Source organism: Triticum urartu, chromosome 5, assembly GCF_003073215.2.
Source record: "Triticum urartu cultivar G1812 chromosome 5, Tu2.1, whole genome shotgun sequence".
Classification (NCBI taxonomy): domain Eukaryota; kingdom Viridiplantae; phylum Streptophyta; class Magnoliopsida; order Poales; family Poaceae; genus Triticum; species Triticum urartu.
The window spans coordinates 593,758,339-593,771,683 of NC_053026.1; the positions used below are offsets into that span (position 1 = coordinate 593,758,339).

The 13,345-nt window shown below is 45.7% G+C and overlaps 1 protein-coding gene, 1 long non-coding RNA gene and 2 other non-coding genes across 4 annotated transcripts; all 4 read right to left on the bottom strand.

The window, feature by feature from the left end:
• Positions 1-711: 711 nt before the first annotated feature.
• LOC125511058 lies at positions 712-4,979 on the bottom strand. The gene is made up of 5 exons (XR_007284878.1): positions 4,800-4,979; positions 3,145-3,459; positions 2,910-3,071; positions 2,793-2,843; positions 712-2,671 (listed from the first exon to the last, which is right to left on the bottom strand). It is a non-coding gene; the product is annotated as an uncharacterized LOC125511058 (long non-coding RNA).
• LOC125511904 lies at positions 723-943 on the bottom strand. The gene has a single exon (XR_007285174.1). It is a non-coding gene; the product is annotated as a small nucleolar RNA U3 (small nucleolar RNA).
• On the bottom strand, positions 4,187-4,408 carry LOC125511897. Its single transcript, XR_007285168.1, has one exon. It is a non-coding gene; the product is annotated as a small nucleolar RNA U3 (small nucleolar RNA).
• A 3,030-nt stretch (positions 4,980-8,009) lies between the features above and the next one.
• On the bottom strand, positions 8,010-10,103 carry LOC125511057. Its single transcript, XM_048676338.1, has one exon. It carries the CDS (start codon positions 9,254-9,256, stop codon positions 8,378-8,380), a length of 879 nt encoding a protein of 292 aa, XP_048532295.1. The 5' UTR covers positions 9,257-10,103; the 3' UTR covers positions 8,010-8,377.
• Between the last annotated feature and the right edge of the window lie 3,242 nt (positions 10,104-13,345).

Genomic DNA, 13,345 nt, shown 5'->3' on the forward strand with positions numbered 1-13,345 from the left:
GGAGGGGAAGAGATGACAAAAACAGACTGGAATATCACTGGAACTTGCCAGACAATTCAAACACATCGTTTATGAAGATGACAAACCGAAAAGGAAAAAACTTGCCAGTTATGTTTGTCTTTCATGAGTTTCATCCCTCAATCTTCAGTTATCGTTCCCTCTGTATATATTTGGTTACTCTTCAGTTCCATCCGTGTTCATTTTTTGATAGGCGACGCCAGTGTGGCCGAGTTCAGGAAGGAGAACGCGATGGGGGTTGTTCGAGGTGCAAGTTCCAGGTCAGATGCGCGCTCAAGCTGCAGCTCGTGCCGGCAGACGTCGTGTTCCAGGAAGTCAAGTGCAGCTCGTTCTGCAGATTATTACAGAGACAACTGCAGTCTAAAAAAAGAAGTGAAAAAAAAAGATTTGTAGTCTGTCAGACAACCTCTGGGCCACCCCCTGCACAGGTGTGAGCCTTCAGTTATCGTTCCCTCTGTATATATTTGGTTACTCTTCAGTTCCATCCGTGTTCATTTTTTGATAGGCGACGCCAGTGTGGCCGAGTTCAGGAAGGAGAACGCGATGGGGGTTGTTCGAGGTGCAAGTTCCAGGTCAGATGCGCGCTCAAGCTGCAGCTCGTGCCGGCAGACGTCGTGTTCCAGGAAGTCAAGTGCAGCTCGTTCTGCAGATTATTACAGAGACAACTGCAGTCTAAAAAAAGAAGTGAAAAAAAAAAGATTTGTAGTCTGTCAGACAACCTCTGGGCCACCCCCTGCACAGGTGTGAGCCTGACAGGAACGATCCTCTATAGCCGTCGGATTGCCCCATCAGAGAATCCTGGCCGTTAATCACTCTCTGGCCCAGAGGTCAGAATACATCAACCAGACTGAAGTGCTTGCCTCCTTATTGGTAAAGGATGCAGCGGTACGAGCCTATAGAACAGATCCTGTTCAAGTAAGGTCGTGCTACCTTGTGCCGCGCCTCGGCTTATAAGCTGGTTCCGCTCCCCGCAAACTGGCGAGGTGGGACTAATGTTAAGCGTGCAGCTGCGCAGCAACGCCCTCGATGGGAGCTTAGAAGGGCTGACTCGTGGGTGCTGGGCTGCTGGCCCGTGAGGTTGGGCTCCTGCCTGCTGGATACACAGAGTCTGGCCCATCTGAGAAACATCTATCTCGTGTGGCTTTTTCGTTTCCTTTTCGTTGCATCATTCGTTGTAACTTATTTTCCTTTTTGTCAAAAGTATTTGAGGAATGCTTTTTTTGGCCGGATTATCTGAGAAACTCGTCTACTAAAAAAACTGAGAAACTCTAAATTGATGAGCCTTGATTTTCTCAAGGTCGGCGGCCTCCTCCATGCTCCCTCCAGGGTGGGGGTGGGGGTGGGGGTGCCTGCCCGGTGACATCGGGTAGCGGTGACGATCTTCGACTGCAGGCGCGTGGCGACAGGTTGTTGTAGATTGGAGCGGTGGTGCAAAGGGCGCGGAGCGAGTCACGGGGATCCGATGGAATTGGGTGCTTGGCAGCCGGAGGTGCCGGTTGCCATGCCCCCCCCCCTGTCTGGATCTAGAGTGTCCATTTCTAATGGGAAGACGCCCTCCTCTCCCGGTAGTACTACTCCCTCCGTTTCAAATTACTTGTCGCAGAAATGGATGTATCTAGATGTATTTTAGTTTTAGATACATTCATTTCTGTGACGAGTAATTTGAAACGGAGGGAGTAGTTGGCAATTGGCAAGTGACGCGGTTGGCCGCCGGAGCAGCGGTTGAACTTGGTCCTTCTGCTAGGGCTGGTTGCTCTCCTGCGCGTGCTCCGGGCCCTCTCTGTCCATGTCGAGGTGGAGGCTCGTGGCTTGGTTGGGGTGGCGGACACGTGTTTTGGCGTCGGTGTTGAGTTGTCTGAGGATGTCGGGGCAGCGGCCCCGGTTGGCGGGATCCACGGTGGGCTTTCCGGCAGGCTCCATGGTGGCAGTGATGCCTTCACCTCTTGGCCGTGTGGGCGGCAAGGGTGGCAGAAGGCTCTAGCCTCCTCTGTTGGTGCCCAAATCTGGTGGGGTTGGCCTGACTCTCGTTGTGGTGGTGACCAGGGCACCTCCTAGTGAGATTGGCGAGTTCCTGAACGAAAGCTTCGCACTTGGCGCCAGCACCGGCGGCGCCCGCCGGTGTCGTTATCTTCTTGAAGACGTAGTCGTGGGTCTTGTTCATGTGCCAGGCCTCCGGGTGAAAACCCTTGTTTGTACTCAGACTCGGCAGCGCCAACGCATTGCGCCGTCACCCTCCTGGGGGTGTTGCCATGGAGTTTTGATGTCGTCGGTCGGTCCTAGGTGAGGCGTTAGGCTAGCTATAGGCTTCTTGTTATATCTTTCTATCTGCTTTGTAAGAGGGCCTTCTCACCACATTGTATCGTTCGGCCATGTATTGTACCGTGTTGTTGTTTTATATATAAAGTGGGGCGAAAGCCTGTTTCGAGAATTTTCTCGCAGTTTATCAGCACCCTAGTCAACGGTAAAGCTCTCCCTGTTCCGAAAGTATGCGCCAACTAGAACAGCAATTGTGCAGACCAGGCAATTTTGCATGACAAACACAATACATGCACATTACCTTGTGCCACGGACGAGTCTTAGTTCGGGAGAACTTGAACTTCGTGTAGTTTGTATTCATGCACTTGATCTCTTCCCTTGTTGGAGTACCCAAGACCTGCGACCCACTATTATGACTGAACAAATGTCTTCTTTTTTAACTTATGACTGAACAAATGTCATTGTAAAGGATGCAGGTCGAGGGAGAAAACAGTTTCAAATGTCATACAAGATTTCACCTTGATAAGCTCAACCGGCTGATCAACTCCACTTTCTCCAGGAAAAAGAGGCTGCATTGATGAATGAATATTATGAAGCTAGAGAATAAAATAAAAGACTACATGCATGAACAGAACCTGTCCGAGAAGCAGCTCTGCCATGACACAGCAGATATTCAGTCTGCCGTGAAGAAAACCACAACAAATCAAATGGCAGCGGTATATTCAGTTGCACCAAATTTGTTCTGGTGCTATGTAATATCTTGAGAAAATGTAGGAGATATTCAGCTCTCACTTGACCTGCATATATGCAAAACATTACTTTCAAAACAATTTGGAAATCTCACTCACGACTGAGGATTTCGCGTGTTACTTGGTTAAGCTTCCTAGACACCTGATGCGGCATGTTTGGCACCTGCACCCCTCTTTTTTACAGGACAGGCCACAAATCCAGCAGAGAGCACAAAAAAACATAAGTAGGATCTCCATGGAATACACCTTGGAAACAAGATCGATTTCTTGTTTTCCAAGTAGTCCACAGAAGGCCAGCAGTACCGGCAGAAACAATAACTCTGTCTTTGCCAGTTGCCTTTACCTGTTTAGGCAGACCATTTTGGCCACGGATTGTGCTTGCAAATATGTGACCATATTCAGCACCAGAATCTGCAACCACATCTGGCTCGGTCTCCTGCAAATGAAGAATTGAGTCACTTCATCTAGTAAAACAGGGTGCTTATAGACGTCATGATGTCAAAAAGGGCGAAGCCAGAGCATAAAATACACTGCAAATCTGCGGCAGAGTGAGTCGCATACTTTCTTTTTGCGAAGCACATATGCTTGCAACGAAATAATGATTCATTACACACACACGCAAAATCAAGCAGAGCCATATTCACTATTCAGGGAGGGCATATACCCTGTCTGCATTCACTACAAATGCAAGCTTTTATAAAGCTTCAAATATATTTGCAACTGACGAAATTGTAGCTACAATAAATCCCCAAATGAATGGACAGGGACTAACAAACAGCACATTGTGTCCAAAAGAAGCGAACCAACCACCAAAAAAAACATGTCATACTTTACGAAAATTCTTGATAAAATGGAGTTAGCATATGTGCATAAAGCTGGTAACTGTTTAGTCCAGTCTTTTGTTCAGATTTCACTCTCCTTTTTTAGCCATCTCACTTTTTTTTCCTTAATTCATTGTTCTCTCTTTGTTCATTACCTTAGTTATCATCAGTCAGTCTTTTCATCAGTATTCTTATTATTCTTCATTTTTGGTCTTCTTTATCTATAAAAGTGAACGGGGGGAGAATGTAGAATGTAGAATGAGTGATTGCAAATACTGAATGTAGAATGAGTGACTGAAAAAGAGACTTAAAAAACGAGCACAAGGGCAAAAAAGATGTTGAAGTCTGTCAGACAACCTCTGGGCCACCCTGCACAGGCGTGAGAGCCAGGCAGGAACGATCCTCTACAGCCATCAGATTGCCCCATCAGGGTAATCCTGGCCGTTAATCACGCTCTGGCCCAGAGGTCAGAATACATCAACCAGACTGAAGTGCTTGCCTCCTTATTGGTAAAGGATGCAACGGTACGAGCCTATAGAACAGATCCTGTTCAAGTAAGGTCGTGCTACCTCCTACCGCGCCTCAGCTTATAAGCTGGTTCCGCTCCCCTTAAACTGGCGAGGTGGGACTAATGTTAGGAGTGCAGCCACGCAGCTCCCCCTCGGTGGGAGCTTTTTGGGTGCTGGCCCGTGAGGTTGGGCTGCTGCCTGCTGGAAACACAGGCAGAGCCCGGCCCATCTGAGAAACATCTTTCTCGCCTGGCCCTTTTTTCTCATTGCATCAGCTTTCCATTTTTGTCCGTTGTAATTTATTTTCTTTTTTGTTAAGTATCTGAGGAATGCTTATTTTGGTGCCAATGTTAAAACTCTCCCTGTCCCGAAAGTACACGCCAACTAGAACAGCAATTGTGCAGACCGGGCAATTTTGCATGACAGGTAAAATATGCACACATTACCTTGTGACACGGGCGAGCCTTAATCTGTGGGAACTTGAACTCCGTGTGGGTTGGATTCATGCACTTGATCTCTTCCCTGGTTGGAGTACCCCAAGACCTGCGACGCATTATGACCGAACATATCATTGTAAAGAATGCAGGTCGCAGGAGAAAACAGTTACCAAATGTCATACTGCAAGATTTCACCTTGGTAATCACAACCGGTTGATCAACTCCACTTCCCCCCAGGAAAAAGAGGCTGCATGGATGGATGAATACTATGAGAACAAGCTAGAGAGTAAAATACTCCTTCCATCCCAAAATAAATGTCGTTGATTTAGTACAACTTTGTACTAATGTTCTACTAAATCAGCAACACTTATTTTGAGACGCAGGGAGTAAAAGACTATATGCATGAATGAAAAAATCTATGGGGGAAGCAGTTCTGCCATGACAGAGCAGATATTCAGTCTGCAGTGAACAAAACCACAACAAAATAATGGCAGTAGTACATTCAGTTGCACCAAATATAGTTCTGGTGCTCGGTAATATCTTGAGTAAATGTAGGAGATATATGCAAAGCATTACTTTGAAAACAATTTAGAAATCATCATTTCTGGGTAGGTTACTGGCATAAGTGCACACCCTTTTTTTTGTTCTTATCAAGAAAGTTTAGCATGTTCTTTTCGAAATCAGTAGTACTCGAACATTTAAATTTCTACCTTATTATAGAAGATAACTTACCAAGACTTTTGCACTGCCAAAATCGCAGATTTAGATTTTGAGCTCGTGTTATGTGGGTTAACCTACAGTGGAAAGCTTACTAGGTTAGCAAAAATGTATTACTCCTTGGAGTAGTGGTTATTCAAATTTGATAGTAAATGTTCTTCCAGATGTAAAGAAAGCCCAACTAGCCAAACAATTCTGCAGGATTTGATGGAAGATATGTAAAACACAACAGCACAACATATTAAGCATAGAAAAGGAGGTTAAAAATCTCACTAGAATGTTCTGTGGTTTGATATCATGGTGGCAGATGACAACACAATTATGTATATAAGCAAGTGCTCGGCATATCTGCAAAGTTACGAGGTTACAGGAACAATGATTAGACGACTTATAACAATCACATCTTGTGCTAATACTCAGTATCAAAAGAAAACTGAAGGAACAATTCCGGGGCATTATATTTCTTACTTGAACAACTACAAAGAGCAAACAGGTTGCATATCTATGGCAGAACTCATTAACTAAAATTTTATCTGTAGCAAGAACAAAATCAGCAGAATTAAGCGTTGATTGAGGCATGTAAACAATAAGAATACACTAATGTGCGTTTCATCGGTTATACAGTAGATGGTTTATCGTAGTCCCTAGAGATAACCTTCGTACTACCACAAAAATGTGCAAATACTAATGTCAGGAAAAAAATGATAACTTCTCATGGCCTGTGTGGTAACTAAGAAAATGGAACCATAAGTTTAGAGCAAAGCACTTTCCACTCATTCTACAGCAGACCATGAGTCCAGCAGAGAGAACCAAGAAAACATAACATTAGTGGGATCTGCAGGGAATGAATTATTTTTGTTTTCCAAATAGTCGAAAGAAGGACATCAGTACCAGCAGAGACTATAACTCTGTCTTTGCCAGTTGCCTTTACCTGTTTATGCACACCATTTTGAACACGAATTGTGGTTGCAATTATGTGTCTTGCTCAGTGTCCTCCAAATGAAGAATTGATTCACTTCATCTAGTAAAACAGGTGCTTATAGACGTCATGATGCAAAACAGGGCGAAGCCAGAGCATAAAACCATGCATTCCCAGGATGTAAAACACACTGCAATCTGTGGCAGAGCGAATCACATTTTTTTTCCGAATGTCATATGCTTGCAATGAAATAATGATTCATTACACACACACATGCAAAGTCAAGCAGAGCCATATTCACCATTCAGGGAGGCCATATACTCTGTCTGCATTCACTACAAATGCAAGCTTTTATAAAGCTTCAAATATATTTGAAACTAACCAAATTGTAGCTACAATAAATCCCCAAATGTATCGACAGGAACTAGCAAACAGCACACTGTGTCCAAAAGAAGCGAATCGTCAGCAAGTCGTTTAGCCACCAAAAACTGTCCATATGGAATGGTCTCAGTGCACGTTAAATAAATCTGGTTATGAAGCCTCTATTGCAATTTAAAAGACTGAATTGATAAGTTTGAGGTTGATCCAGACAGATGAAACAAGGTAACCAAAAAGAAGGAAGCTTTGCAGCCCAATCTATGTTAACCACACAATGTTCCACTCAAGTCTATCTATGCACACAGAGTAGAGAGAGATACAACAAACCCCAAAGGAGTATCTTTACAATATCCATATAAACAAACCAATGAAAACCAAATGCCAACCTACAGCATAGTTAATTCATGTCTAGCCTGGTTTAATAGTACTCAGCCCGTTTCAGAGGCCCATGATTTTGACTGACGTTTAAAAAAACGTGTATAAAGCGATTGATGAACCTAAAATTTCTGTTGGAACGGAAGCATCAAGTGAATTAAATGCAATAAGGATAATTACAAAATGCAAACAGGAAAAGAAGATATAAAGTGGTGTCCTTATCAGAAAGAGAGAGAGAAAAATCAGGCTCTCTGATTTGAATGTACTGTGTATGATTCGGGATAATACGCTATTTAATATCTCAAAACACAGCTGAAGTGGTCCAGCAAGCGGAAAGGCTGCTTAATTCTATTGATCATCATAGCCGATGTGGCGATGTCAATGCAACCTCCTCACTTAGGGAAAATAAAAAGTAGAGCTGCACCCACCTTACTGGCTAGCCACACAATGCAGATGACTAAAAGAAATAAGAAAAGTACTGCAAGAGAGCACCAAGAAACCACAGAAAGGAAGTCACAAGATGATCATTTTGGGAGATCTATAAAAATGGTAGTACCAACCAAATTGCACAGAATATGGTGATCTTCAGTAAGTTTTATCATCTGAGCTCCATGATCCTCAGTAGGATGATCTGTCTCCTGCAAAAGATGGGCATATTCAGATATCTACAGATAAGCACAAAAAGGACTGTCATCAATGTAACAGACTTGATGCTCAAGCAATCCATGTGTCTTGATTCCTTAAAACCTCCACTTTTGCACATGGACCAAAGTTACATTGTGATAATATTTGTTACTGATCATCAGGGAACAAATTGGGGAACAATCATCAGACAATACTGTTACCATACACAAAAATTATAAATCTGAACTTTCAGTATACACACATGACAGCATTCTTTCTTAGAACATTGCCATAGTTCAACTACTTGGAGCATTGGAACCGATCTCACTTAAGGAACAAAACACAGGGGAGGGGAAGAGATGACAAAAACAGACTGGAATATCACTGGAACTTGCCAGACAATTCGAACACATCGTTTATGAAGATGGCGAAACCGAAAAGGAATAAAATAAATTGAAAGAACATATATTGGAGTTTCCCATAGCACTCGGAAAAACAGACAGACACTGAATGGAACATCTTGTTAGCACTGGAAAGGAGGCGGCCGCAGAAGCAACTTATGATCTGCAAGCACCTACTCAATCTTCCATGCATGTAGGATGAGCGAGAAGCCGAGGCCCTGCAGCTGGGACTCCCTAAAAATCTGCGAGTACGACCACGGCATCGACTTCTCGGGCGCCTGGCATGTCTGGAACATGAACACCGCGTTGCTCGCCGTCGTCGGCCCGAAGAGCCAGCTGTGGACGTCCCAGAACACCTCCACCGGCAGGCCGTCGACGAGGATCGTCTGGTTTCCCCTGAACTTCCATGCCAGCCTCTTCACCTGCATCACCGGCTTCTTGTCGATGCGTATCTCAAGGCACGGGTCCTTGAGGCCGACGGTGTCGCACTCTATCACCAGGTCGTGGAACTGGCCATTGTCGCAGAACTGCGCCTTGGCGGAGTAAATCTTCTTGCCGTAGATGTGCTCCTTCCTGGCGACGAAGGCGGCGTTGAGCGCCGGCCGGTTGGCGCCGGTCTTGCGGTAGGCGTCCTTCTTCATGTCGCCGAGCAGGAGCGCGAGCTCGAGGTCGGAGACCAGCGCAACGTAGAAGCTCTCCAGCGGCTCCGGCCCGGCGCCGAACCTGGCGGCGGAGAGGTCCCAGAAGATGTCGACCTTGCCGCCGTCGACGTCGAGGCTCTTGGAGCCCTTCTTCTTGGAGAAGAGCCAGGGCTTGATGTCCGCCTTGCAGAGGCTCTGGCCGGAGAGGCCGTCGACGGCGACGCTGAGGCCCTGCCCCATGAGGCTCTTGCTCCAGGTGACGGAGACGACGCAGGGCCGGCCGGCGAGCTGCGTCTGGTAGAGGCAGGTGACCAGGTTCTGCGCCGCGCCCTTGCCGGCGCTGCTGGAGGAGGACGCGGCGTCCGCGATCTGGACGCCGCTCTCCCCGAAGCAGGACGGGAAGTCCCTCATGGCTCGCCCGCGCCGCGCTTTTCACCAAACACCTTGCGTGCGTGCGGCCCCCGCTCAGAGCTCGGCGGAGCTCCCCGCAATGCCGGACAGGGGGAGCGGCGGCGCGCGGCACCCTCCTGCCCGCAGCCACACGGATTGCTGCCGCGGGGGATTTGTCGATCCGGCGGCAGGTGGGCGCAAGATCCCCCCGCCTTTACTGCCGAAAGCGGCACCGCCCGGAAAGCAAGCGCCCCAATCGATCCGGCAGCAAGCTTCCACCTTCACCCCCGTCGACCGCAATCAAGCTCGGGGGGGCATGCCCGGAGCTCGCACCTTCACCGCAGAAGCCGCCGAGGGGGGTGTGGAGAGGGGAGCAAGCTGGAGTGGGGAGAGCACCAGCAAGCAACCAAAGCCAAAGCCAAGCAGCAACCACTGCAGTATCTAGCTAGCTAGCGGCCAGAGGAGGGAGGCGAGGGGAGGGACGAGGTGGGAGGAGCGAGGAAGCAAGCAGAAGCAGCGGCCAAGAAGTGAGAACAAGTGGTAGTAGTAGGCGAGCGGCAGTGGTGAGGGGGAAGGGAAGGGAAAGGAAAGGAAGGAGACAAAAGGTCCGGGGGGATCAAATCAATGGGGGCAGCCCTACCAGACAACAACGCAGCACGACACGCAGCGCTCACTGTCAGCCAGCCAACTCACGCTCACGGCGGAAGACGGAGGGAGGAGGAGGAGGAGCAGGTGCCATGCCATTGCCATTGCCATTGCCATTGTAGTAACTGCTGCCATTGCCCATGGTTTTCTTTTCTTGCGCGCTTGCGTGCGTGCCACTACAGTACAGTTTCAGTTGGCACTGGCCGAAGGTTGGGAGGGACATTGCTGTTGAGACTTGAGACAGCAACAAAGGAAAAAGCAGGGGGAGTTTCTGATCCTTTTTTTACTGGCGTTGGATGATATCTGGATCGGTGGGCTGAATGAGGAGGATGAGGCGGGAGATTCCTGAGGTGCGTGCGTGGAGACAATTGTCTCTCATGCCAATTTGCTGCTTGCAACCTTCCAAAAAGATTTTGGCCCTCTCTTGTGTGTGGTGGAGTACTTTCTCCTCTTGGGTTTTTGCTCTCTCTTGAGGTCTGCTGCCTTTGCCATGAGAAAACCAGCAGCAGCTTTTTGAAAAATGTTGGGAGTTGTGGGAGGAGGACAGGTTCACATGCACTGCAGTGCAAAATGACTCGAGTCTGTACCCTGCTACAGCGAATGCAGCCAGTGTTTACTCCATGCACGGCTGCCCTGCGCCCATCTCTTGATGTTCCTTTTCTTTTCTAGACCAAAATTTAATTAGTTGTAATTTCTTCTTCTAGCGAGAGAGAGAGAGAGATTTTAATTTTTTTTGTAAAAAAATATTTGGCCACTTGGTTGATTATAGTACAGTGGGTGCAAGGTGGCTCTAGTACTTGTGTTTGTAGGTGATGATGCCTCCAAATAAATCAAATAAAAACCAAAGGCAACTTGAGAATTGCCCTGCCATTGTCACCCAATTTTTTTTTTAATCAGAGATGGTGTATACTTACATGTCGACACATGCTTTCTCAATTATTGCCCTCACATCAACTGCTTATACATCATCACATTATTGTATTTTTTCTGTACATGCACTCCATGATTGGGTCATCGGGTGTGTGTGCGCAGCTTAGAATTCCACTGCATACAATAGTGCCTCCCCAAATTTGACTTTAGATCATGTGAAGCAACCAGTGATGCCGGTCCCACCATACAAAATATTTTATACCACATGTGGCGTATAATATTGGGTTTTTTCTACTAGTGAATAAATAGGTGAAGAAATGGATTGAAAAAACAAATCAAACTGGCGCTTAATTTTCTTTTGGAGCAACAAACCAAAACCGCTGGCCCAGAGCCCAAAAGTGACGTGAGGTAACTGACATCAATGAGAAGGACAACGGTTTTCCTGGGCCTGGGCCCCGCCCATCTCACCTGTTAACTGCACACCCACGAGCTCGCATTTACTCACCTCCTGGAGATCCAAGTACTCACTCCTCTTTCCTTTCTCCCTCTGCTTCCTCTCCACGCAAAGGCACACACAAATTTTACATCTCTTTTTTTTAATGATCTGAACCAACTTGCTTTTTATCACATTCAGAAAAGAATAGTGTTGCGTTCCTTTTGAAGGTAAATTAATAAACATAATACATCAGGCTGAACTTGTTTACTTATTCAATAAGTAAGTAAATGATGACCCAACTTAGTTGGTAAATTAAACATAATAGTGCATCACATCTGATGAGGCAAATTGAAACAAAGATGAACATCAAAGATCTGTTGTAAAACATGAAGTTGCATCAAGATTATTTGAAATCGCCGTCTCTAATTACGGCATTTGCACCTCGATTTTCCACCATGACTAAGTGGATTTTTTTTTTTTGCAAACTACCAAATCTGCATAAACTGGACTCATCTTGAAGGTTGCTTGAGCAGGACAAAATGGCCGTTGGATCAAAAGTAGATAGTCCAGATCAGTTACTACTATAGCACAAAGTACTTTAGAGACGCAGTGTGGGAAGTCCCTATTCATTCGGGCATTGTAGTGAAGTACTGTTCATACACGGTAGGTGGGGGTCCTATTCATTTTTTATCCCACGGTCGAAAATAAGGGACTTGTTATGCTACTGTTCATCGATGACATGCCCACAACATGTCACTGGATCTCAGTCCACTTGAGCCGGCCAGCCCAATATGTAAGAAAATGATACCGATGAACGCACCATGGTTGGGATACACCCCTTTTTCGATCATGTTTTCTAACTCCGTGGAAAGTATCAAAGTAGGTTCCTATCAGTGATCAATGTGCGAGCCATCACATATTGACAAACAACCGCCAGCGGTAGGTACCTACTCCTCTTAAACCAACTCTTGTTGTTTAGATGATCCACTCACATTATATACAATAAAATTAATCACTTGGCTGTTTTCATTATAGCTTTTTTCCAGGTTTCATTAGAAAAGAAATTTCCATGAGTAGGAACTTCAAATTAAATTTAGTTTTGCAATTTTACAAATATAGTTTTTCATCAGATATGTATGACCCTCCTTATATATATGCACCCACCCCATTTGAACTAAAGCAACATCTCTATACATGTGGAGTAGAACACTAAGCACCTCACTACAGCTACAGACTCTTTTTTTTGAGGTTGCTAGATGTGCAGACCGCACAGGTTGGGGTGGATGTGCTCATTTTTTGGCACTACAGCTACAGACTCTGTTGTTCATGAAGAAAAAAAATGTTCCGTGCGCATCTCATTTACTCAGGCAAGCCTACTAACAAAATGATAGGCATTGGTGGTGATGGGTTGCTAAAAAATTTGACACCGTCAAAATCGTGAATGCCTTCTCTTTTTTTAGGTGATATTCTGCTGATGATATAGCCAACCATCAATCGGTTGCACATTCCCGCATGCATCGTCCAGATGCAGAGGCCGGGGGTCCTCCTCCTTTTTTAAAAAAAATCGGTTGCACATTCAGATGTGTTGCTCTCAACGTTCTCATGCAGTCGGTGTTCACTTTAAAGCTCTGATAGCTACTACCATGCACAAATATTGAATCTGTCATGTGAAGCTGATACTGCTCAATTTGAATTTTACAAGTCTAAAACAAGGAAAAAGTAATGGGCATGCGACCATGACGATGTCTTCGCATGACCATATTGGCAAGTGAAATTGAAAGGATGCAGGGCCGTCTGATAGAAACGGGAGGGGAGGTGGATGCACATATTACTTGCATTTAAAGGAAAAGATATTTTAGAAATTCTGAAAGTCCAAAAAGGCCTACTTATATTACTAGAATGAATTATATATATAGAAACTAAAATTTCTCATGGGACTTTTTGTTGATCTGCAATCTGCATGGAGAAGACAAAGACCTGGAGCTAGAAAATCATTATTAGGGCACTCCAAAGTTGACCCGCAAATGTCTCTGGTATATGTCCATTTTTATGTCCGAACGTGGTCCGCGGACATTGCGGGAGGGAGTCATCCAATGCTAATCACAAAGTATCCGGACAGAGAAAAATAGTAGGTGGGGACCATGCATGTGGTGACTTTG

Bases quoted from the DNA above. Each gene is read 5' to 3' on its own strand.
- LOC125511057 (XM_048676338.1), bottom strand. From the start codon at position 9,256: ATGAGGGACTTCCCGTCCTGCTTCGGGGAGAGCGGCGTCCAGATCGCG.